General features: G+C 46.7%; 1 protein-coding gene across 1 annotated transcript in view; it reads left to right on the top strand.

Moving 5' to 3' along the window:
- Window positions 1–27,112, top strand: part of LOC144161511 (2-oxoglutarate dehydrogenase complex component E1-like) — a 203,376-nt gene that overhangs the window by 143,212 nt on the left and 33,052 nt on the right. Inside the window, exons 18-21 of the mRNA XM_077692173.1 lie at window positions 7,009–7,134; window positions 13,212–13,284; window positions 17,103–17,266; window positions 22,812–22,966. Of these exons, the coding sequence (XP_077548299.1) occupies window positions 7,009–7,134; window positions 13,212–13,284; window positions 17,103–17,266; window positions 22,812–22,966 (518 nt within the window). The remainder of the gene's footprint in view (window positions 1–7,008; window positions 7,135–13,211; window positions 13,285–17,102; window positions 17,267–22,811; window positions 22,967–27,112) is intronic.

Below are 27,112 nucleotides of genomic sequence, written 5' to 3'. Positions count from 1 at the left end.
ACCAGATACAAAAAAAAAAGTTTCTTAACATTTATAACTGTTCTCCAACCTTGTGTACCTCCACAAGTTTTCTTTTTTTTTTTTTTTCTTTTTTTCCACCAGCCAAAGCAGCTGTTTGTCTGGTGCGAAAACAAAAGAATAAAAATAACTGCATGTAAAAAGTTTCAGCACTCAACTAACATTCCCAGATGACTTATGTAGCCCTGTAGCCTAGCCTTTTGCAATGGCATGCCCCATAGACCTTGTGTATCTTTGACATGTAACCTCTTAGATTAGACATGTAACCTCTTAGATGTAACCTCTGTGTGGTTTCCATGCCTGTCATATTTGACTTGCATGCAGTGTGGGATCAGTACCTTGCCAGAGCCATTATGCTTCCGTGGTAAATCAGGCTGTTCTTCTCATGTTTCTGTTTTTTGAAGCGTTCAACTGATAAATAATAATGCCATTGGGTCGGGTCTAATGGGTCTTCAAAATGGCGTAGAAATGTTTGTTGAGGCATCACATTACAAGAGCACAATTCCTTGCAAACCTGTGCCGCAATGACAGGTCTTCAGTGCGGCACTGTCCAGTGCTGTGCAGTTGGCCATCAGGTGGAGTGCTGCTGCCAGCCATGGCATTTTGTCTCATCCGTGCAGCTGTAGTGCGCACTAACCTAGTGTTCGAGTTGATCTACACAGCCCATAGCCTTGTGGTCGTGCATCTGTGGGTTGTGGCCCATCTTGTATCGTCTCGCTTAGGATTGAGGCAGTGGAGGGGAGGGGATGAATATGGGCGTGACCACTGGGAAGAGTTGAGTGCCTGCCCGTTGGGATGGAGGCGGCACCAAAGGCCCTGAAGATTGGCGGTGTGTGGAACAGGCGCCTTGGTTCTTATCGACCGCACCGCTGCAAGGTAGCATGGGGAGCGAGGTCTTTTGGCAACCACCCGGCCTCCCTAGGAAAGCAGCTCGTAACTGCACCTATGGCTGCTGCCCTTTCCCCAAAATGGTACATATTGTGGAAATTACACCCCAGCTGAGGACGGTCTCTTCCAGTGGGGGCCATAGTATCCATTGCATGCAAGAATCAGCATTTTGGATTTTTCTTGAAGGAAAGAAGAAAAAAAAGCTCCACTCCAAATAAGCAAGATATGTTAAAGTGCTTGGGTTACAATGACAGAAGCGTACACAGGGGGCCTCCTGTGAAATACTAATTTCTATGAGGGTGGTGTGCGCTCTCTCTCAAGCCCCATAGTCACTTGTACAGCTGCAGAATGCCCAAGGAAGTGAAGTGGTTCAAAGTGGCCTGTTGCTGTAAGAAAATAGGTTACTTTACAACCGAACTCTGTGGCCTTATTTTTATGAGGGGACAGGAGGGAGGGAGGTTGTTTATTGTGTAGGAAAGGAGTCGGGGACTCGGTGTGCTGTGGTAGGTCTGGCCAGGGGCGGTATTCTCGTAACTGTCCCTTTTGAAAACGTCCCTTTTGCGTCCCTTTCATCGTGACGTACTTCCGGTTAAGCAGTGGATGTTGGCAGCATGAAGGAAGGTTGTCAGACGGTCTGCCGCGCTTGTGTTACGTCACTTCCGGTTGTTTGCTTTTAGCCAATCAGGGCTCGCCAAAAGGGACACTTTTGAAAGGGACACAAAAGGGACAAAACTCGAGAATACCGCCCCAGAAGTGGGAGCGGCGAAGAAGAGCTACCACCCAGCTGCACAGTCGGGTTTGATCTCTTGTCGCATAGAACTGTGGACGCTGGCCAGGCACCACTGATGATGATTGTGAAAGGGTGCGGATGATGATGATAATAGTGACACTAAATGCGGGTGGTGGTGCCGCCACTGCAATTATTGTTTTCGCATGCCCAAAAGTTCCTTTCTTTTGGTTTTTTTTTTTTTTTTCCTCATATAAAATGCGAGAATGAACAGTAGGATTGTGTTTGCATTTCCCAGTGAAAAAATGATGTCTTGTACGGGGCAACCCTTAAGCGGGACCCGCCGCGGTGGCTCAGTGGCTAAGGCATTGTGCTGCTGAGCACGAGGTCGCGGGTTCAATTCCCGGCCGCGGCGGCCGCTTTTCTGATGGAGGCGAAAAGCAAAAAAAATTCCCCGCATTTCCCCGAGGAGAAGAATGTGAAAGTGCGAATGCACGAGTTGAATTTGCGCGGTTCGGTAATGTTCGCAAAAGAGAGATCACACACACACACACACAACTACAAAGAAAGAAAGATGCATTTATTCACAGACACCTATTTGTGTTGTTGTTGTACTTGATTGCTAGAGCGGATCTCAGCTTTGAAATTTCGTGTCAGTACTCCTTTAACTCTTTCGTTACGGCGGAAAAACGGCCGATTTTAAGTGCTTCCACAAAACGTTTTTTTTCTCTTGAGCTACTGGACACACGTGATCTTGCTATGCATGAAATTGTAGCTTATAGATTGCTCTTCCATACACAAAGCATCAGTTTTGTTAAAAGTACAATTACTTACAGTTTATTTGTCAAGTAATCAGAAAAAAGCCCCCAAGAAAAGTATACTAAAAACACAAATCGGCACTTTTACCGAGACTAAAAATTATTTCAGGTATTTTAAGATATACAAATTGTTCCTACGTTCCTTGGCTATGATTCAATATATAAATCAACAGTCTACACCAAGTTTTGGATTTTTGAGGGCCCGTCAACCTAGCGCAACTGACGGCTGTGCCACGCCGCGAGGGCACTCAAGGGTGAGTGAGTCTATGTAAAATGTGCATCCAAGTACCGTACTTACCTGATTCTAACGCGCACTTTTTTTCCGGAAAAATAGGTCGAAAAATCACATGCGCGTTAGAATCGGATACGAAACCGAAACCGAAACAGCGAAAATTTCGTCCCACCTATCACCATTGCCATGTCAAGATGGCGCTGAAGCTTTTAGCAACAATTTTTCGCACGCAGGAAGCATAGGCGCCTAGGCTTTTCCATCGGAGTTCATACAAATAGTCAGATCGTTCCACTTGCGCGCTTGATAACAGCAATGGCAGCAGCGGCTCTCACGTGTTCAAAACGAGCGGTCGGCTGAAGCGTGCGTTGGAGAAGCTCGCGGGATGGGCGTGTGAGGCGTGGGCCACGATCCCATCGACCATGGTTGAACGTTCGTTCAGAAGTGTGGCATCGCGAACGTGCTTGACGGCACCGAGGACGAGATCTTGTGGTCAGCGGAGAGCGACGAGGAGTGAGATGAGTGAGATTACTTCGGGAAATAAATCACCCGTTTCTATCGCATTTGTTTTTCTTGCTCACACAGTTCCATGCGCGTTACAATCGGAGGTGCAAGTTTTTTCGGTTTTTTATCAGGAAAATTGGGTGCGCGTTAGAATCAGGTAATTACGGTATACTCTTTTGTGACCTCGCACAAAATCCTTATCAGTTCAGTGGTAAAAAACAAGAAAAAAAAAATCGAGCGCTCTCGACAAGCATCGCACCTGAACCCTGCAGCGCTAATCTGACACGAGCGCAAGGTTATCTTGAAGGTGATAGCGCGATACGGTGCGGTGCATTTGGCAAAATATCCCGCCCGTACGTTCTCGAGACCCTAAACACAAAATCAAAACCGCAGTCGTCAGATAAGAAGCACGTTTTGTTTATAAATACAGCGCGGAGTCACAACGAAATTACCTGCCAGCGCTTGTTGAAGTTCGAGGCACCTGAACCGGAGCTTCTTCTTCCTAACTGAAATCTGAAGATCCCACATCATTGCTTGATCCCTCACTGCTGCTGGAATCAGAAAAATCGACAGCAGGAGCAGCCGAAGTGCTTGCTACAGCAGTCCGACTGTGCGGAGCGCGGCGCGAACCGAACGCCATTTTTCCTCCTCCTCCCCTCCCCCTTCGGTTCAAATTACTCTTGCTACGCCGCCACCACACGAGACACATAAACAAACAAAACCGAAATTGAAAGAGACGTTGCCAATGAACACACCAGATGGCGATAGTTGTCTGTGGAGCGCGGGTTTCAGATTTTGCGGGAGATTTAAAATCATCGGACGCCGGCTTCCGATCGCCTATGGCGCCGTCGTGAAAGAGTTAAGCGGGTGCATTAGCCCTTCTCACGCCCGATTCCTGGCCAATCCCCCACGTGGGTATGTGCCATGTCAGCGGCCAGGCAGCGCGCGCCCATCTCCCCCCGTTGCCAAGGAAGACGAGGAGCGCGCGCACCCGCAGCTGTTGCTATGCGGACTACGGCGGCGGACGATTCAGGCTCGCTTAAGAAGTGCATTCGCACTTAAAACGCCCGTGTGTACGAGATTTCGGCGCACGTTAAAGATCCCCAGGTGGTCAAAATTAATCCGGAGCCCTCCACTACGGCGCGCCTCATCGCCTGCGTTGCGTTGGCGCGTTAAACCCTACAATCAATCAATCAATCAACCCTTAAGGGGGGACGCGGCTTTCAACTTCGGAAAAATGACCAAAACATCGTTTTTTTGAAACCCACATATTCGGCTTCTATGTTTCCTAATCTGTGCGTCTGCAAAGTTTTTACGCTGAAAAGCGTCGCAAAGTGGCATAAAAAAATACTTTTGTCAGGCGCGGTGACAAACTATCAGCGCAAAAGGGCGAAAAAACGGCAATTTTCGGAGCGCTCTATCTCCGCAACGGTGCCACCGGGCGCGGCCATTTTGATATGGTTAGATCGGCCGAGCGATCGTCTTTCCGGTTCTGCTCGTCTCTTTTATCTTCGTTCATTCACAAACGCACAAACGGCAGAAAAGAAACGACGCACAAACGAAACTAGAAATAGATGCTGAAGCGCTATTGGTCCCCGGTCGGGGCACAGAACGACGACCCTCCTGATTGGATGTTGCGGGCGCAACGCAAGATGGCGGCCGCCTGAGCTGCGTAGCGAGCGGATTGAGTTCATTTTCGCCGCTGCGCTCGGCCGAGTTTCTGTTCAATCTGTGGTATTCAATACGGACGTTATCGCGATGGGAATGCCAGAGATAACGAGCCGGATTACGGGAAGTTGTGTGGCTCGAAAGGCGGAGGTCATCGAACGCTTCGTGGTGCGCGTGACTCAGACCCCGGAGGGTGACGCGGTGTGCGCGCTTGCGATAGCGGTTCGTGAAGTGAACTTTTAGTCGGATTTGCGATGTTTACACGTTAGTTATTGCTGTGTTTTGAATGTGGGCTCGCTAGCCTTGAAAAAGAAACGGTCGACGCGTCAAACGCTGCGGCGCGCACGGCATAGCCGACGCGCATTGGATCATCACATGACTGGGCAACCGGTTACGATTGAACGCCAGTAGTTGTAATTAATGCCTGCGACGTTAGATTTAATCTTAAAAGCGACCTGACCAGCCATATCAGGTATAATCAAAGTTCGATATGTCGCGGTAAGCGTGCGCTGCGATGCGCGCGAGCCATATCGCCTTTCTTGTGCAACGTTTCCCGTGCACTTGTAATGTAATTTTCATGCAAACAGGTTTGAGTTAGTAATATAGGAATAAAAATATGCTCTCTGCGTTAAAAATGTACGTTACTGTGGCAGCATTTAACAGTGATTTTTTTAGGGAAATTATTGATACCATTGCTCAGGGCATACTGGCTGTGCTGCGAGAAATATTGGGTGCCTTGAATGTCAAAAGTAGTAAAAAAATATGCTCTTGCATTGAAGTTGGGAGTTATGCAGAATACTCTACCAAGCTTCAAAGTAGCTCATTTTCATCTTTATGGTATGCAAACTTTTGGCACTGAGCACCTGCACATGAGTACTAAGTTGCTGTGCCAGGCAAGATAAAACATAAAAAAAGCCAAAAATGTTCAAATTTAAGTAAAAAAAATGCTTAACTTGTTGCCATGGTGACAACACTGCAAAAGGAGGCTGTTCAGTGCGATACAGCCAACCAACTAACCTACTTTGCATTGAAAGCCCATTGAAACCCATCTCCCCTCCGTTTGGTTTGCAAAGGGGGGTATGTACTCTTCACGGAGGAGCTGAAAATGATGTTTTCTGGAAAGAGAAAGGCTGTAAAAGGCACTCCAATTTCAAGGCAAGGCCTTCCAGAAGCCCCATGTTCAAAAGGACATGAAAGGCTACAACCGTGACGACTTCTGATATTATGTGAAACCCATGTTGCAACTTCGGAAGCCGTTTTCTCAAAACAGTTTTTTTTGCCACCTGTGTCGCTTGTACCAGGGATTTCTTCATGACCGCTGGGTCTATTTTGATTCCGTTTCTTGCATTACATTCCTTGATGAACTGTTCAGGTCGTGACACTTTTGGTTTTCCAGATTTGTTTTTTTGTGATTTTTTATTCAAATAATCATTCACAGTTGACATGCCTGTTGCACATTAACCTCTAAAAAAATGAAAACTAAAAAACATCGTGTTGTAAAAAAAAAATTCTAAAACTGTCACGACCTCCTCCATTCATTTGGGAATGCAAAGCACTTCGAACAAGTTTTCTATCATGTTTTATAAGCCGCTCAAGCTCGGTACAAGCGGAACAAAAAGAAAATTTCATACATAAAAAAGTTTTCAAAATATTACTTTGAAATTTTTATAGTGTTATCACAGAAGCATTTCCAGTTGCTGTGCCAATTTTCATAAAAATCCACAAAGAAATAAAAAAGTTGATTTTGAAAGCCACGTCCCCCCTTAAGCGGGCTGGCAGTCTTGTAACTGAGTGCTTGTGGTCGGCCTCTGTTGTTTGTTGTGGCAGCCACTGCATTGTTCTCCTCTAATGATGCAACATGGCTTATGGGGCGGCTGTGTTCAGTGCCGACCTTCAAGGCTGTTCTGAACAGCGGCTTTGTGTTAAGCTGTGGGTCGAGAGGGGTGCTTGCTTTCCCTCTGCAGCCATGTGTCTAGCAAAGCAGCCTTCGCCCAAAATCGTGAATGCAGCCGCGGGTGAGCGCAACAGGACAGGGGTGTTCCACATGCATGGGCATGGTTTTCTGTTGAGTGCCTCAAACAGCCGGACCCAAGCGGCAATAGGCCTTTGCCAAGGGAGTCTCAGCCGAGCCATGACGACTGTTTCCCGCTTCGCAGACGATGGACGAGGACTTCCCCATGCGGCAGCTCAACGACATCAACATGATCGTGGCCAACTGCACCACGCCCGCCAACTACTTTCACGTGCTGCGCAGGCAGATTGCCCTGCCCTTCAGGAAGCCTGTGAGTGGACGTGTTCATCGGCTTTGGGGCTGGCTGCAGAAGGGGGCAGTTGGTTTCTCGCAACTTGAGTCGCCCGTTCTGTGCCTCCGATGATGATGATGATTGATATTGGTTTCCCCTTTGAAGCGGGGCGATGACATGTCATCTTACCAAAAAGGACTAATACAACCATGTTTTACACTCTTGGCTTAATACTAGCGCTGCTTAGGGCAGGCACTAAAGCTTATTAGGCCCGAAATACTTTCTTTTCCCTGTTACAGGTGGTAACTGTCCTAGGCAATATTCCCCTCTCTGCTTTTCGTCCACCAGCATTCTAATCTTCGTTTCGCCCCCTCGACAGCTTTGAAATTAACTTCCCCTCTGATACCCTTAAATCGTAGGGCTTCTGGAAGCCCAATGTTCCCTTCATGTAGATTTGGATGGATACCCTCACATTCTAACACTATGGGCCGCATAGTTTCTGTTTCCTTTCCGCTGACCACGCATACCCCATCATTTTGTGAATACTTTCCCACAAAACTCTTAGTTCGCAGGCAACCTGCTCTAGCCTCAAAAAGCAAAGCACTGCCCTGGGAATTATCGTAGAAATTTTTCTTTCTGATGTTCAGTTTCTCAGCCCTGTACACCTCTAACGACGTTTTAGCTTCCATTTTTTCCCTCCATTTATTCGTTTCAATCTGCCTTGCCTCTTTTTTGGTTACCTTGGCTGTTTTGGATTCTCCACTGTTCTTTCCGTATTTCATCATTAGCCTTCTGGTCTTTCTTAACCACTGCGGGTCCACGCTTTTCAAGTATAGGTACCTAAATACCTTAGCTGCCCACCTTCGTTGATCCATTGCCCTCAACCTCATCTCAAAGCATATTTTACTCGATGCTTCTCTAACCTCAAACGACGCCCAGCCGATATCTTCCTGAACTGCTTGGTTAGTTGTTTTTCCATGCGCGCCTAAGGCCAAACGTCCTACCGTTCTCTGGTTTACTTCCAGGCCTGATAGAACGTCTGATTTTAAGCAGAGTACAGCATTCGCAAACGTGGGACCCGGAATCATTACTCCTTTCCACATTCTCCATTTCTGTGCGTGTATGGCTTTTCCGCGTAGCTGCAGTGTATCGCTAGAAAGCCAACCTTAAGGCAAATGTTAAGGTGACACTCGTGCTATGCTCTGTATCTTGGCCGCTACCGCACTGAGCACTCTTTGGGTGTCCTAAGAATTTTCAACAATGCTGGTTGAACATACAAACCAGTGCACTAAAATACAGATGATTTAATTCTCTGCAAAGAAACTATTAAGTCTTTAGAATGTTTTTATAATTAATACTTGCTGAAAAAAATTGGCAAAATAAACGTTTTTGTGCAGGCATTGAGAATTGATGCAAATAGGGTTAGGTATAATAAAAAAATGCTGATCCTAAAATTAATTTAGAACTTGAGGGACACCGCTCTTAAAACAGTTTCTTTTAATTTTGAAGTGAACTCTGTGAAACTTGTCAGTCTCGCTACTTTTTTTCCCACTGATTTCAAATATGTCGTTATTTTTTAGTAAGTCAATTAGTTACCAAGATAATTAGAAATAATTAGTCATTGTTGGAAGAACAATAGACCATAACCATAGCCATAGCCATGTTAACCATAGAACTGTAATCTTTATATTTGCCTATACTGTGAACCCTGGTGAGTGCGATAAGAGAGTTTGTTTTTTGTTGCACCGCCTGGAACTAATTTTACAGCTCATTAACTCTTTCGTTACCGCGGGAAATTGGCCAATTTTTAAGGGTCTAACAAAACATTTTTTTGCGTTGTACATATTGGTTAGACACACATTGCAGTGACATAAAATGCAGATTATTCCACGCGCTTTTTAATGACACCAGTTTTAATAATGTTTTCCTAAATAATGATTGCGAAAAAAATTATCGAATTCGAAATTTCTGTCCACGCGTCGAAGAAAATAAGAAAACATAAGTTGTGTACAATAAACCACCAGTAGTAGAAAAAATTGAGAATATACATTTTGTAGGTAGACATTTAAAAAACCCGTCCTAGAAAAAAAATTGAGTTGCGCAGTACAATTTGTGAGATAAAGAAGAAAATGTTAGCCCACATGGTGCCCGTGCCATGTGGTGAAGCCCAACCACTATTTCAAATTTTGCTACAGTGTAGACCGCTTATAACGTATGTCGCGGGAGCCGCAAAAATCCGCACTATAAGCGGTACCGCACTATAACCAAAACACGCGAGAATTCAACCACATCGCCACCTATCGCTCAAGTCAACCTATATTTATCATCACTCAAACGCACAGCGCTTAAAAACGAAGGCACGGTCTATATTTCGTATTATTTTTAACATCAGCCGCTGCTGCAGGGCAAAAGCGCAGTCCCAAAACGGCGAGTGCGGCTTTAACTTCCGTTGTGTTTGTTTTGAAAGACCATGGCTGCGTTTTTAGCGTCTATGAACAAATGCCGCAAGACGTGATAAGAACGCCAGCGGGATTTTTTTTTTACCCCGCCTTGTGTTCACGATGCCGAAGGCGGCTGCTTATCAGCGCAACGTACTGGTGGTGGAAATCTTCGGCTTCGCGCGGCTCGAATGTTCGGAAAGGGAAAGAGCGGTGGCTTATCTGCAACAACGTTCTAAAGCGTGAACCGAGTGGTAGATTTGGTATCGCGAAAACGTGCAGTGCTCGCCAGCGCGGATACAACTGGCGTGGTGTGGGCGGCGCGGTAAGAGGCGGCAACATGGCGTCGGCACTGGCCGTGAAGCGGTGCAGGCAGTTCCAGTTCTAACCGCTCGTTGAAATGCCGCACGGGGCGCAAGCCAAGATGCTCATGCAAGAAAAGAGCTAATAATGTGGGCGAAAAGTGGAATATAAACTGCCATCCACGCTGCTTGTGAAAGCGCTCATCAAAAAATACCGCGGTGGTAAACCTAAACATCTCTGGCGCGGCTAGCCGGCTCGGAGCGCTTCGAATCTCCCGCCATTAGGTACGCGTCTCCCCATTGGTGCAAGTCGTCAGGCTCCTCCCACTGCCACGCGAAGAAGCCACCGCGAGCGCGGAATCGTCGATACGAGCACGAAAAAAAAAAAAAAAAAAACGCCCGACGCTGATGTGCATGATTCGTGCGCGAAAACGGGCCATGCGGTTCACGATTAATAAAATCAACTTGCCGCGCGCGGATCTTGTCTGCCGCTATCTTCCGAGGTGCATCAAGCAAGGTCAGTTGTGGTTATCAGTCAGGTACGCGCGAACTATAGGGTGCCTTTTTTTTTTTTTTTTTTGGGGGGGGGGGGGGGGGGTGTCCACGTTAGAGGAGGGCAAGGGGTGCACGCTGCGTCAGATGGCCGATTTCATCCTTTTTTTCTTTTGCTACCCTAAAACGATGCCTCAGCTGCGCCGGTCGATCAGCAGACCCGCCGAAAAACCGCACTATAAACGGTATTGTGCTTCGGCCAACCGCATCTTAAGCGGTATGCTTATGCATTGAGTTCTATGGGAGGCAAACCGGTGGTCGCAAAAACCCGCGTTATATCCGGTCCCGCACTATAAGCGGTTACGTTATAAATGGTCTACACTGTATTTTGGATGGTTCTCTAGAAGAAATCTGGTGGTTTGACATTATTAAAGGCCCAAATTAGCCTCCACGTGATGTAAAAACACCTTGTCAATGATTATGACCGGCACAATATTGAAGGCAAGCAAGCGATGCGAAAAAATCTGCCTGGAGTTGAGAACCAAACTCTTTGGTGGATGTTTGTTGACGTTCTGATGATCACTTATCAGTCAGAACTTTCATTTGCGGTTTATTATCATGTTCTGACTCCCTATGGTAGCCTTGCTTGCAGGAATAAGGTACGATGCGCTAGAATCATGCCCAGCAAGCGTTCACCACCAAGCCGCCATCAGGCTGTGAAACGAGTTCAGCACTCCGAGCCTACTACATTGCAGCGCCACCTAACAATTTCGAAGAGAAACAAATACAAGGCTGTTGGAGACTCTGTCAGAATAGACAGTACTACTAAGAAGCGACACTAGACCTCCGGAAATACCCTCGTATGAAACCCAAAACTGGCCGGTGAACAGCTGGCGGTGTTCAAGGCCGATTGGAAGCGTTCTCCTCGTCTGAACTGACACCCGATGACTTGGTGTTATCGTTTGACTTTCAGCGGAAGCTCTTATCGTAGAAGCAAGGCGTAGATAAAGTGGAAGCGCGAGCGGCATGCTTGTTTGAGGAGCAGTAGTGGGCAATGGAGGCGCCATGGCAAATGAGCTTGTAGTTGGGTAACTGCGTAGTAGCGCCAAATATGAAATTCGTAATGCAAAAACGAAACCGAAACTTCTGGAAACTGGTTGAAAATGGCAGGCACACTTGCTAGACATGCGGGGGACCATCATAAATAAGCTTTGGGAGAATAAAGCTGCCCTTTGTCCGAACCAAAGATCATTAGTGAATAGCTGGGGCCATTTTCAAGTAATTATCACCTCTCAATGCTGCGGACTACAATGCTGACCGCATTAGTTGGTATTTGACTTGCCAGAAGCCTTTTGACAAAAAAAATATTATGGTAATGCAGCCTAGCGACGATCTGCATGCTTTTTTCTCAAGGGCAGCAGCCACGCCCCCTACCTCAAAAACACACGCACCTCAGCTCGCAAAAAACGCCGCCAAAAATCTCAATGTCGCCGGAGCGGGAAAATGTAAACTGATTCTAAAAGGGCAGTGCCTAGACTAACCACTGACCGCATTAGGTGCACAAGAAATGACTACAACATGTCAAAACAGGCGATACGAATCATCGATCACCGGTGATCGATTTGAATAGGCGTGGTAACGAAAGAGTTAAACATTGGTGTTTGTCAGCACTCGGGGTACCCAAGCCACACAGTGAAACAGACCCTCAATTTTATGTGGCCCTGTGGCCCTCTTGAAGAAATCTCACAAGTTTCCTCTACCAGTTATAACAAACCCTCCCAATATAATGTTGCCAATCATTGATGTTGCAGTGATGGCCAGCACGAGATTCTCAGCCAGTCAAGTGAGGCCAAAAAATCTGTTCGGAGGTTGAAACGAAACTTGGTGGCAAGCACTTGCTGACGTTTGCGGTCTGTTTTTATTATGCTTTAGCTGTAAAAATACACTGGCCACTCCCTGCCGAGCGCAGTGCATTTGCTGCAATCAAGATGTGAGGGTGCACTTCACCGGCGCAGGGAGTGATGTGGCGGTGGTAATACCTGTGCGGGTCAGTTACCGTTCATGGTAACTCTATGCATGCACAGTCGACTCACGCAATTGCGGTATATGCAGTACCTCCTGAAAGTCCAAAAAGACCGGAAAACTCGCTTTAAAAAAAAAAAAAAAAAAAAAAAAAAGGTGTCATCCCACGTGGAACCCACTTGTTGAAGCAACCATGGTAATAATGACACCTCAAATAAATGTGGGCTGGAGCGTCGCCGTCAAGAATTGTGGACATAGATGCGAATTCAGGCGGGCAACCATGAAATGTGTGCTTCGCCTTAGACTGTTATGTGACCAAATGTGAGGCAACAAATAGTCCTGTCTTGTTGGAGTAATAGCTTTTGTTGGTGCGAGCGAATGTGCCTACTATTTCTTAGACTTACCTCGGCAATAACTAGAGAGTAGATTTCTGGTACAAACAAAACAATTTGGAATTCATCTCAGTGGCCCTTTAAGCTTAGTTTGGCAGCTGAGGAGGCACTCACCAATGAGCTATGGCCGTAGCTGCCTGATTTCACTTTTTATCGCTTTACGCTAGTTAGAGGTTGTAAAATTTTCACGAGTTAACAAGCATTGGCTTGACACCCAAAGCACTACCTGCATTTCGAATGTGTAATTGTGTGTCACTTCGAAACTCAAGTATGCGCACCTTCGCGCCCGGCACTGCAACAGGGTTTGTGTTGTGCTTTGAACTCGTTTAATTGGAATGACACTTTGCTACTTTACCATGCCTTGCCTAAGACAAGACTTCACGAATTGGCGTGGTGAAATGCAGATGGCAACACCTGAGGCCATTGTCGGTAGTGTGACCACGTCCTTTCCCCCCCCCCTTCCTGTGCAGCTCATTCTGATGACGCCAAAGTCGTTGCTGCGGCATCCGGACGCCAAGTCCCACTTCAGTGAGATGACCGAAGGTGGGTACCTCCTTTGGCCACGGTGCTGCTGCAGGCGCCACCTTGCGTAATTTGCGCTCTCGGATTCCTAAAGCTCCAAAGCCTTCATTCCACTCCTCCAATGGTTGGGAGAACACTGGAACTCCGAATTTATTTTCACGTTTAGCCCTAGATACATTAAGCTGCAAGTTGTTGGCTACTGCCTGACCTTTCATAAGTCCAAAGAAGGCAGTTACCAGTCTACATCAACACCTGCCAACCAAATTTCAGATTTCGATCATCATGCCCAATAATTCAGCGTATCAGTGCTTGTTATAGTGAGGTTCGACTGTATTGACTTTTGTGCAATGGGTCTAGTAAATGAAGCCCATTTCAGGTGCGTTTTATTGACATGATTGGTTTTTCCAGGGGAAAAAAAAAAATTCCGCAGCAACCAGGAGCATGCATAAATTTGAAAGCATGCACACATCTTTCCTGCCATTAAAGGGCGTGCAGGACAACAAAATTTAGTGGCAGGTTGCGATGAGGGCCAGAGCAAAGTGTCCGAATTGGGGTTTTTGTTCGCTTTAAGTTTGGGCTCCTAACAAGTAAGAGCAGAATTGCTTTTGGGGGGGGCAACCAAGAAACAAACAAGGCTTGTGACTATTCAAGGCTGGGGCTCAGTACCTCATAAGACTTTGTGTGCGAAGGTATTTAAAAAAGGTCATTTATTTTAAAAAAGCATTTTGAAAGCTTACAATCTGCTGAGCATGCTTCAGTAACTAGCTCCTAGAAAGAAAGAAATGGGAGGGTGCGGGAGTGGGTCTAAAATTTTGCTTGTGGCGTAAGACAAACGTATGGGAGCTGTCTAGCAACTTATTTTTTGCTTTTTTGATTACATATTATTGTACATAATACAGAAACAATCTTCATCTCAACTCAACTCAACTTGCATCTCAACTTACATCCCAACTACAAGTGCTTCACTATTAAGGCAATGAGGATAAACTGTGTATTCTGACGAGCTATGAAGAACACATTTCTCATAAGGAAAAAGAAAGCGATTAGTGGCAGCTTCATGAATGTTTGTGCCATTTCGAGGAACCAAACTTGGCGTGTGTGGCAACATACGGCATGAAAAATAATCCTGCTTTATAAAACCTTGCCGGCGTGCCCTCAAGGTTTTCCAACCCTCTGCTCCAACCACCTGTTTTTCAACCCTCTGCTCTTGTGTCCTTTTCCTAGTACTGTCAGCAAACGAGTTTTATTATTATTTTTTTATTTTTGACGCTTGCACCCGCCGCTACAGTGGCTCAGTGTTTGAGGAATTATGCTGCTGAGCCAGAGGACATTGCGGGTTATACAGTGTAACCTCATTACAACAGATCTGCTTACAGCATATATTCGGATACAACATACCGATTTGCAATGCTGAGTTGGTCCTCCTATCTGTGCCATTAATTAAATTTCTTTTACTGTGAATTCTGTTACAACATACATTCGGATATAGTAGCAGACCAGTTTAAAAGGTTAGCAGGTCCATCTTTGCACTCCTACAGTGGTCTTTTCAAGCGAATACAGCATTTCATTCCATACATTTGCAGTGTTTTTATTTCTACTTTACAGTAGGGATCAAATGAAAACAATTTTTAAATAAAAATAATTGTGAATTACTAGAAGCAAAACTTTTTGCATCCACTTGCAGTATGCGTAAGTGTGATGCCCTGGCGATCAAGTGATAAGATTTAAAATTTAACAGTGTTATGCTGCAGCAAACCAGATGTTTATACATGAAAGTTACCATCATTGAAACAAAAAAGTGTTTGCCCCAATACAATATAGATGGTTTAATCTCCAAGCCTAGCAAAGGGACCTTTATTTGCACTTCGTTGATATTCATGTGGAGATAATGGAAATACAAGTGTAGGTTGAAGAAGTGAGAGTAATATAAGTATGTATAAGTAAACTAAAAGATTGAGGAGGTGACATACAACAGGAGCCCAGCAAATATAAGACTCATGTGCGTGATTTTGTGGCATGCTTTGTAGTGTCGCAAGAGTATGAAACCATTGCAAAACCCAAGTCGTCCTGAAGGTTTGTTGGCCTTAAATATCAGCCTGTTTCAGTTGTCACTGAATCTTGAGACGTGACCAGCATACTTTTATTGTTTGATTTGTTTTTAACAGTTGAATAGTCAGAACTCATTACTGCAGACTTAATCCATGATTCCATAAAAGTCTGTAGTAGAAGTGTTTGGATTGTTCATACTTCCTTTATTGCAGACTGAAATCAGGATCACTATCATGGCCTGTTGTAACGAGGTTATACTGAATTCCTTGTGGTAGCTGCCGCTTTTCAGATGAAGGTGAAAAGTGAAAAATGCTTGTGTGTTCATGATTTTGGCGCATGTTAAAGAACCCCAGGTGGTGGCAGATAACCTGGAGCGCTCCACTGTGCGTGCCCCATAGCCCGTGTGTGGCTTCGACACATTTAAATCTCATTATTTTCAATTTAATTTTCTTTAGTTTCTTTACACTTGCACTGCCAGGGTTTTCTCCACAGTGGGTGGCGGTGGAAATGTCGGCCGCTGCTGTGCTTCATCGCCCACTTTGGTAGGCCACCCACTGCTCCGGCTGACCCGTTTGAAATATGTGCCTGAGGAACTAAAAATGACCACTGTGTGAGAAATGTCAGCAGCACTCATTTGCCATCTGGTTTTGTGAAAAGGAGCCTGAACAGGTGGCTTGGAAGTGTTAGATTGTCAGCTGCAAGCAAATTTTGGAGTCAGTGCTTGCACTTATCACTTTCTTATTTTGGTTATTTTCACCATGTAGCAGTCTCACAATGTCCGGTATTTGACCAGAGTTGAATATTTATAATGCAAATTTGAAACTCCTAAACTTCTTGACTAATCGGAAGGTTAATTGATCATAGTCCAACTCTAGGGAGGAACACAGTCATGTCGAGTTCCCCCATGACCCTTGCACCTAGGTGTGCATCTGAAGAAAAGCGTGACTGCAGTGCCACCACTTCGGGAGGCCACCACCGTGACCACATTTTGCACGGAGCTGATGAACGGGTTTGGCTCTAAAAACACTGGCTGAAACGGTGTCCTACACACCTCTGTGGCTGATTGTACTTACGATACAAACAATTACCTGTATGACCAGCATAAAGAACCTTTCTACCGCATGTGCTGTGTGCAGCATTCCAGCCTTATAGGCAGAGAACACCAGCGGGCCTGAGATGCTTTGCTCCGATGCCCCAGCTTTTAGAGGTTGTACGAAAGGGGCTGAACGCTTTTTCTGTCTTTATACTGGGCTGTGTGCCAAAGGAGCATTCAAGCGACTTGAAGGCTTTCGTGAAGCAAGTACTATACTTGTTTGGCACTTAAAAAGAAGATCGATGGGTGCTGTGTTTTAATAAACCCCCTTTATTGCCTGTCGCCATTTTGTTTGTGCCTGAGAGCTTGTGCAGTGATTGGTTTGTGCCTCAGGAGTGCTGTTTCTGTTGAACAGGGGTGGTCACTAAAGTCGATAACCTTTCGGGTGGTACAACTACGATGGATCAGTGGCTAGGCGTTGTGCTGTTGAGGCCAAGGATGCGGGTTCGATTGCCGGCCTTGGTGGCTTTTCTGATGGAGGTGAAAAGTAAGAATGCCCATTTGTTCGAGACGCGTTAAGGATCCCCAGGTGGTGAAAGAAGCCCTCCACTATGGAGGACCCCATAGCCCAGGTGCAGTTTTGGTACGTTGAACCCCACACTCGCATCGAACCTTTTGGGTGGTGCTAGTGCCACACTTTCTGGCTTCTCCGCCGCGTAAGTGGGGCTGTGCCCTTCCTCCTCTCCTTGCTGTGCAGGCACGTCGTTCCAGCGGTTGATTGGCGACCGGGGGCCGGCGCAGAGCAACGCCTCGGCTGTGCGGCGCCAGATCTTCTGCTCTGGCAAGGTCTACTATGACTTGGTCAAGGAGCGCAAGACGCGCAACATGGAGGCCGAGGTGGCCATCACCCGTATCGAGCAGGTAGGGAGGGCTCAGGGGGGCTTCTTCTGAGCAAACCGAGCACGGGGTTGGGGGCAGGTGCGCATCTGGTGTTTTGCATAGGCAGGGGATTTTCTGGCCAAGTTACAGGGACAGATAACCGATTTTTGTGGAGTATATCCTAGACTGACCAGCCTTGCGTATGCTGCCAAACCAATGCTGGCAGCCTTGACACTGCACCGTGCGGTAACATGCTAATTCATTCAACTTTGGTGGCACCAGTGGCAAGGAACCATTTTAAGTGCCCATTTCAAACGCTGAAGTTTAATGAGCTGTAAAATTACCAAGTGATGCATCAAAAGAACTGCTTCGATTATTGCATCACCAGGGTTCACAGTATTGGAAAATATAAAGATTACAGTTTTATGACCAGCACTGTTTTGTCTATTGTTTTACCAAATGTCTAATTGTGTCTAATTATCTTGGAAACTAATTGACCAGCTGAAAAAATAGTGGCATACTTGAAATCAGTGGGGAAAAAACAGCAAGACTGACAAGTTTCACAAAGTTTACTTGAAAATTAAGAGAAGTTGTTTTAAGATCACTGCTGTCCCCGCTTAACTGTTCATGAGGAGACCACAAGTATTTGAAAACTTGTGTCCAGCTAAAGCAATAATAAAGTTCAGTCTTTCCTATTCCTTTATGCGGGTTTTAAATCGCGCATTGAAACTGACAAAGCTCCGCTCCAGCCCACAGCCGGGCTGGAGCGGAGGCGGGTGCTTCGTTGATACGGCCTTCACGACGTCAGGGAGAACAATGTAGATTGGTTTTGGCGTACAGCTCTGTCGCTGTCTGCGTGGGGGCTGCGTGAGCTTACCCTTGCCTGACTCTTGCACCCTTGCATCTGCAGGCTGCTTTTCACGCATGCGGGCAGTTTTCGCAGAGTTTGTGTTTATGTGCATTAACGGTCCTATCAAAGCAGAATTTGGTAGCTCGGTTACATTATGTGTGGTGAAAACGGCATGCTGGCCGCCCAAGCTCCAGTGAAATTTTTAAGCCAGGGTTTGCAAAGCCACGGGAGTTTATGTTCAACACTGATGTGGTCCAGGTGGTTGCCATGGCCGATGGGTAGCATTTTCAAAGGACTTATTAAAAAGATGACAGAATGTCCTGCTGCCTCACATTGTCGGTGACATGCTCTCACTTGCCTTATGTTCGTGGTTAAATCATGAAGCTGATATCTGGCTTCGGATGTGAATGTGATGCCATGCTCCTGGCAACAAGCAACAAAGATGAACTGCCACACACACTTTTGAGAGGCCAGGGTATACAAGCAGGCTTGTCTAATGGAGGTCATGGTTTTTCGCTCTGTCAGATGGTATCCTTACTTTTTTGATGTGCAGTGTAGACCATGTATAACATAACTGCTTATAGTGTTGGGTCGGATATAACGCGGGTTTTTGTGACCGCCGGTTTGCTTCCCATAGAACTAAATGCATAAGCATACCGTTTGAAATGCGGTTGCCCGCAGCACAAGACCGTTTATAGTGCAGTTTTTTGGTGGGTCCACTGATGGACTGATCGAATAGGCAAGACACACAGACAACCTGATGCCAACCTCGAAGGGGGTTTATTTCCAAAACCACCCTAGTGCTCCCGTCTTCTACGTTGTCGAAGGGTCCCTTGTTGGTCAAGCTGCTGGAGTCGTTTGACTCCTGCACTACTGGTGGACGATGGTCGATCCAGGCTGGAGGGAAGAGCCAGGTTGCTACATTGCTACACGCCGGGATGTCACCGCTGCCAAAGTACTTTCCACACGCCGCCGCATCCCTCAAGCGCCCCTCTCTCAAGTGAGCCGAAGCGGTGGCACCTTCTCGCGGGGCTCAGCAAACCCCGCCATCGCCATCGTTCAAGAGCTGCGCCGCTGTCTCTGAGCTAACCGTGTAACGAGTCGGGATTGCAGAAGTGCCATAATTCCCACAACAGTTTGTGCAAAATTTTGGCTTCTCGCCAAGTGTGTTTCCTGTCTGCCTGGTCCCCTTGAGTGTGCAGATGTACCTATGCACTCACCAGGGTTCATAGTGTTGGGAAATGTAAAGATTACAGTTTTATGACCAACACAGTTTTTTTTTTATTGTTCTTCCAAAAATGGTTAATTACCTCTAATAATCTCTGGAACTAATTGACCAACTAAAGAAATAATGCCATATTTGAAATCAGTGGGGGAAAAGCAGCAACACTGACAAGTTTCACAGAGTTTACTTAAAAATTAAAAGAAAGAGTTTTAAGGGCCATGCCCCCTTAAAGTGAGTTGGAATATGCCCAGGATGGCCAGCACAAACAAAGCACGAGACTTAAGTCCACGGTCGTCCGCTGCAGGGATGGCACAGCGCCTGTGTGTCCCCATGCTTCTTGTCTCGTGTTTCATTTGCGCTGGCCATCATGAGAAATAAGGAAAATTGTAATTCACATCTATTGCTCATGTAGGCGGCCACCCGAGATGTTGCAAAAACTAAGGAGGAGGAGCGGCGCATGGATTGTCTGCGGTTTAGGAAATGTGTGCATCGGTAGGCGGGTGCAGCACCGGGTCATTGCAGCTGCTGCAGGGAGGAACTAGGGCTCTTGCAGTGTCTGTACAAACACACGCGCACCTCGGCTTTAGCCCGGTCGTGGTATAAGTACAGTAGTGTCGCGTTTTGACACTACGTGGCGCCACATTTCAGACTTAAAAAAGTGTAGTGCCAAACTAAAATTCTTTCCTCCAATGTATTTAGAAATTCCTCATGGCTACCGCACTAAATAAAAAGCTGGCCTTCATGTGAGGTAGAGGACATGCGCTCCACAAACGAAGTTGTTATCTGTCCCTTCAACTAGCGACAGCCAGTTCCAACTTTCAGAAATTGGGATGAGGCCGGACGTTTCAGGTAGCTTTGCTGCTGCTTTTGGAAAAAGCAATTAGAGGCCTCGACAATGTGCTTTTTTTTTTAACTCTGGTATAAATTGGAAACACACACGTTGAAACTGGTAATTTCGAATTGAGAAGCCACTTGTATATGCTCTTCGCATCCACGCCACAATGCAGTGCGACTTGTTACTCAGTCACCATTACCTAAGCATGGGCTCGCCGAAGAAGTGGCTGTTTCTGGCTCAATGTATGGGGAAAAGCTTTGTTGATTGTTGTATAGGGACCGGGCAGCTGAACGGGTGGTGGTCAGTGGAATGAGCCGGTGCATTGGACTACACAGCCTCCTGTTGTTCTTGTCGTGTTTGCTTCGGTGCTTTTAATGTTTTGGTGGTGTTGTGGGTGGACATGTGAGATGAAACAAAGTCTAGACAGATGTGTTGGGTTCTTAGATGCCGTAACAGCTACGTAAACTTGTCGGACGCTTCTAGAGTTTGATATCGGCTACAATGGCATGAGCGCTTTTTGCAGCGATCTACGCTTGGCTCCACCCGTTCTGAGTACGAATAAAACTACTATTATTAGTATTCATTTCTTCTTAAATGCACTAAAGGCTACATAAATTTATTTGACGCTTCTAAGTTTGGGAACGGGCTACACTGACATGAGCGCTTTTTGCAGTGCTCTCCTCACAGCTCCGCATGATCTGAGTAGGAATAAAACTATTATGAATATTAGTATTTATTTCTACCACTTTAAATTATCATCACTGGCTTCAATGACTACAGTTTCCACTCCAGCCTTAGCGCTGGGATACCTCGATACGGTACTTTGAAGAAAAAGGCACTTGCGTACACTTTCTTCGGTTTTGGTGAGCGACACTGCGACAGCATGGGAGCCTGAAAGCAGAAGTGGAACTCCCATGTTTGTGGCAGTCATTTTATCAGCCAAAGTTATTCACCCACCCAACTGCCCAAGCTACAAACCATCCCTCCTCCCCTTCCCGTTTTACCACCTGCGTGGAATAAATGCTAGCACCGATAGTTAAAAAATGTAGCAGTGTTAACGTCAGCCGGTGTTGTTTAATGCTGAAGTATTCTTTACAGAGTACCTAAAAAAATCGCGTAATGCCTTGTGAAGACGCCAAAAACGCGAGATTAGTTGACTGAAATATGGGTGCATCAGCCCGAGTCCTCCAGCACAGATACATTTCCGACACGCTGGAAAAAGTTTAGATTTGGAGAGGGGTGCTTGGAAATTCAAAATTAAACAGCAAAATCGTCCAGCCCTCCATCTAATGATTACGATGGGTGAACGCAAAGCTTCCCTTGCGTGAAATCGAATGGGAATGGGTCAAAGACACTGCGATCAAAAGACCTAACTGCGTGCTGGTCAAATTCGAAGCTCAAGTAGTCGAAGTTTAAATCCAGAAGGCAACCAATGAAACCCACACGAGAAATTTTTGCGAGAAACCATCATCGTCGTTAGACGGAGAAGTCCATGATTTTTCAAGGGTACGTGGAAGCTTGTAAAACGACCGCAGCATTCAGTTGTGAAACTGAGTGCAGGTTTTCGGCACCCTCCTGTCTATCGTCCTTCGACCACGCAGGAATTGGTTTTTGAAAAACCATTAACCAATACAAGCCAGCAATCATTGCAATTGTTGTAAAGCAATGCTTCTCCACGACAAGCAATAACGTTCTATCATGCGGTATTTATTCTGTAAGCAATTCCCGATGACTGTGGTAAGAGCATTTCTGTGAAATTAAACAGCCGCAGCCGTAGTTTCAGCCGTAGTAATGAAGTCACGGAAGCGTCGTCCATCACAATTTCTGTTGTGAGATAAATCTTATAAGGCACCCCCCAACTTTGTCTTTCGCTTGTGCACGACGCCGTTTCGTCATCAACTGCCAAAGGCCAGCGCCGCAGCATTCCTAGATTGGTAGCACACATCGGCTTTGTGGGAGCATTTAGCTGCAGTATACTCCTCGATACGCGAAACTGCATGCAGGCACGAAAAAATTGCATGAAGGAAAGTACTTTCACTTCCAGCTTGACTTCCAGCTTGGCGCATTGAGCATCGTCTGCTATTGGTAAATACTAGTGAGTATGGGCGTAAATCGCACACATGGCATGTCTCGTAAAGGTCACATACACGCTCAAGATTTACCTATCTGAAAAAAGTCCCTGTGGTTATCTACGCTTTGCGAGCCGCACCGCAGAAAAACAACAGAAAGCCATGCACAATAACACTGCGCTGACCGCCACTGGCATTCCACTGACGAGCGGTTCGCCACGGGTGGTGCTGTTCGCTTGTTCGCTGAAGCGATGGTGGTGCCATTCAACGGCTGCCCGGTCCCTATAGGGGTGCAGGTGCAAACAGCAGCGTGATGTCGAAGTACACGTTCAGCGTTATTTCCCGGTGGCATGTCCTGATATGCTCCTCTCGACATACTGTTCTTGTTACTGCTTTTACTGCCCCAGCATAATTAGCACACCTCCCTTCCGAAGAAAGAAAACAAACACCAAAGTGGACCTGCATTTATTTTTCATTTTTCTTATCTTGTATATTCTCGTGACACTAGCAAGTCATCCTGAATAAAAGCCCAATTTGGATTACGGCCACCTTCCCTTTGACGCCGCATAGACTTTTGACGTTGCTCCCTCCCCCTCCGCAACTTGCAGCTGTGCCCGTTCCCGTACGACCTGGTGAAGCAGGAGATTGAGCGCTACCCCAATGCCGAGATCTGCTGGGTCCAGGAGGAGCACAAGAACCAGGGCTTCTGGTCCTTCGTCCAGCCACGCCTGCAGACGGTCGTCGCCCACCAGAAGCCCGTCACGTGAGTGACCGGCCACTCCTGTTGAGAGGACAGCCAGACAATTGTTGTGGCTCTCTATCCTAAGCGAAAAAGGGTATCACTTGAGCCACCTTAGACTGAAGCAGTTTTCCTCATGGGGCCTTTGAAAGATAGACCAGCTTTGTGTATGCCGGCAAAACAACTGCTGGCAACCATGACAGTGAGCTGCACAGAAGGTACAGTGGAATCTCGGTCAGACGAATCTGAAGGGGTGGAAAAAATATTCGTATCACTCGAAAATTTGTATCATCAGAAAACGAGAAAAAATGGAATAGTGCCGCGCTTGTGACAGGCGGCGGCAACAAAGCGTCGGTTCTGCCGTGAAGAGGTGCAAGTAGCTTCAGCAACCGCTTGTAACCTTTTGTTAAAATGCAGCTCAAGGTGGACACCAAATTGATCACGCAGGAAAGGAGCTCACAGTGTGGGAGGAAACTGCGCTATAAAATGCCATCTGCGCCGAATAGATTGATTGATTGTGGGGTTTAACGCGCCGACGCAACGCAGGCGATGAGGCGCGCCGTAGTGGAGGGCTCCGGATTAATTTCGACCACCTGGGGATCTTTAACGTGCGCCGAAATCTCGTACACACGGGCGTTTTTGCTTTTCGCCTCCATCAGAACATCTGTGCCGAATATCCGCTGCGGGGGCGGCCCAGCTACCTGCTGCGAGCACTTCGAAATTGCCGCCATGAGGCACACGTCTCCCCATTGGTGCAAGTCGTGAGGCTCCTCCCACTGCCGTTTGCGGCAACCGAGGCAGAGGCTGGCGCCAGTGTGCCGGCCGGAATCTTCTACGCGGGAATCAAAAGAACGCGTGCTTATCGTCGACGCAATGTGCGCACAAGAACCGCATGTGATTCGTGCGCGGCGGCGTTGCGCGTGCGTTATTTTCACGCCTGTGTTGACGATTTCGCTCTCGCGGCAGATTCTACCTCACTCGGAAAATGACGCCCGACGCACGCGGCAGTGGGAGGAGCCTGCCGACTTGCGCCAATGGCGAGGCGCGCTCTTCATGGCGGCAGTTTGAAAGCACTCCGGACAGCCCGCTGGCCCCGCCGGAGATGTTTAGGCTTACCACGGTTGTGGATATTTCATTGACGCTTTTCCTAGCCACACGGACAATGCTTTATAGCAGGGGTTCTCAAGCATGTTGGTCCCAGGGAACCCTTCTAAGTCCTGTTAAGTGCCAAGGAACCCCCCCCCCCCCCCCCCCCCCCCCCTCCTCCCGACATTTTTCATTCCGTTCATGCTACATTAACGTGCAAATTCAAAAGCAAGTAAGGGTGTCGCTTTTTTTTTCCGTCGACTTTACGCGAACGCGTACGCTAGCGGCACCTATCTCCAAACAGGAGAAATGCGCATGGGGGTAATATAAGACCGAGATTCAAGTGCAATAGTTTAACCACGTGGCCCGTTTTCGGAGTCTGGTTGGCTACAAGCTGCTGGCAAGATTTATTGCGCAGCTCACGCGTTTCTGTTATGTGCCGAGATGTGCTTACTGACACTCGGGCGTGAGTAATGGAGGTTCCTTAGATCGATCGCACCTCAAGTTCACCATATAAGACTTTGCGACTGCGGAACTAGGGAAACTTTATCAGTGGCTCGCGGAACCCTGAGGAGGGGCCTGCGGAACCCCTAGGTTCCGCGGAACCCACTTTGAGAAACCATGCTTTATAAGGGTCGTTTTCGCCCACATTATCAGCTCCTTTACTGTACAAGCAACTTCATTTGTTCGTTAAGGGGGGACGTGGGGATCGGAGCAAACTTTTTTATTTTTTGACATAGAGTAATGAAATTTGGTAGGTGCATTGAAAAACGCTCCAAATGGTGAAATTCGAAATTTCAGGATGATACCTTCAGTAGTTTTTGTGTTGCAGAGGTGTACATGTTGCCCGCTCGTGGAAAGCCTAGCAAGGTATTGACATATGGTAGGAAGTTCAGAATACTTTTCAATTGTAGTCAGAAGAACACTACAGGGCAAGACAGTCTTCAAATTTTTTTTACAGGAAAGAATAATTTCACTTGTAACCTGTAGGACATAATTGACCTAGCCGTAAATTCCACATTAAAAAATAACGAGGCCCTAAAATGAAAATCCAAGACTGTCTCGCCCTGCAAAACTCTTCAGGGATCGAAGTAAAACAGACAGGGTCAAAATCTGACCAGTGGTTGCCATGCTATCCTTTTCACGAGCAACGAAGAATTCGTAAAATGCACATTTGAGAAAACGGCTCTTAAAGTTTACGATGACGTCACAATTTTCAAACTGCACCAGCAGCATAGTCCTTGCTGTCGTTGCTTGGGGACAACCTCGCATACCTTTGCTTTTTGATTTGGTGCATCTGGGATGCCTTCCTGGCTCATTGGAGGTTTCTATGTGCAGGCCTCTAGATGGCAGAAGCACCACTTGCACGCAGAAGGTACCAAAAAGTTTACTATGGGCTACTAGGGTACTTATATTTTACTTCATGTATGCCTAATGCATAGCTGTCTCCAAAATGAAGAGTAAGGCATGGTTTTTTTTATATATTAATGTGACAGCAGACTTTCAGTTTCTTTCTGGGTGTCATAACCATGATGAAGCTACAGCTTAGTACATGAGGCTGTTCAGTGTCAAAAATTATATCAGGGCATCACTTGCGTAAGATGAGCTATTTGAAGGCAGAATGTACACTTGTTTTACATAATTACAACATCAATTATTATAAGAATACCGTGCTCTTCTTCAGGCGAAAAAGGCATTGCAAAATGGACATCATAATTGCAAACATTGCAAAAATAGAAAAAATAGTGACATTAAAATTTTTTTAAACGCTGCAACATTACGGTGTCTTCTTTAATTAATGTAACACTGAAAATATAATTTTGTAATCCCGTGCTCGTTGTACGAACTAGTTCAGAGCCATGGAAAAAGTTTCTCAAATAAGCTGGGTGACGTGGACCCCCCTCCCCCCCCCCTTGTACAATCACCGACGCGCACGTTACCCACGATCGTAATTTAGGTAACCTTACTATGTTTAGCAACTTTACTTTTACGAAAAAGCTTCACTTCGCGTGCATCAATTATTACTCATGCGCAATAGCAACCGATCCCGCTATCGGCCGCTGCCCGAACACGTCGCGCCAATGCAGCGTGCGCCGCAACTTCTGGCGAGACGGTCATTCCATTCCTGAAGCTGGCGAGCTCGCTGTGAAACACAGTAATAACTAAGCGTTTTATAACACGGCAATGCGTCCAAAAGTTCACTTCACGAACACCAATGTACACGGATGAACCGAGTTTCCCACTCAAGGATGCACCAAGGCGATGTCGCGGGCACGTTTTCAATGAGTCTTTTGAGCCGCGCACTTCCCTATCTGGCGCACGATCTCAAGCATTATCGCCGCAATAACGATAGCGTCACAGAACGGAAACCGAGCTGACCGCGAAACCGAGAAAAACATTAGCCACAAGGAGTGCGTGCGAACTGCGCGTCAGCCGAATCGCCCGGCGGCCATCTTGTTGTTGCCATGGCGGCACCACAGAACAGGGAGAATAGGCCTCCTGCGCTGCCCAGGGGGCGCTGCGCAAGCGGCTTCCGGGCAGTACTTCCGGGTAGTACAAAGCTGCGCGGGTCCCATAGGATCCCGTGTTGACAGAAGCGAAATGAGCTCGACGCTCCCGATTATTTTGCGACGTGGTCACCAGCTCATCCCCGACGCGTCCGATCTATTTCACCGATCAACTTGGCATTAGGGGAAAAAGCTTAGCAGCGCTAAACACGTTTACAGCGCCGACGAAAGTGCCGGGACAGTGACGGCGTCTGCTACTCGCAGGTTCACCGATCTATGGTCGTATGAAGTGAAATGTGAAGTGAAATTTCTAGTTTAAACTAATACTCTAGGTGACAAAGACTTCTCAAAAACAGCCGATCAAAAAAGAAGAGGGACGCAATCGGCGTTGATCGCGCTTTAAAAAGCCAGCGAGTCCGGCGGACCGCAGGCTCGCCTGCTGCGGTGCGCCGCTCTTTTGCGTACCTGCACACCACCGTGCTGCACACTATGCGTGCACTTTCATTACACAGTGCTCGTTTGCGTCGCCGTTACGAATACATGGTGCAGCGTTTGCCGTTTTGTTGCGTGTCTCAGT

Source organism: Haemaphysalis longicornis, unplaced genomic scaffold (genome assembly GCF_048455015.1).
Source record: "Haemaphysalis longicornis isolate Haplotype H1 unplaced genomic scaffold, Haemaphysalis longicornis Haplotype H1 scaffold_119, whole genome shotgun sequence".
NCBI classification, from domain to species: domain Eukaryota; kingdom Metazoa; phylum Arthropoda; class Arachnida; order Ixodida; family Ixodidae; genus Haemaphysalis; species Haemaphysalis longicornis.
This window is presented reverse-complemented; position numbering and strand designations above follow the sequence as displayed.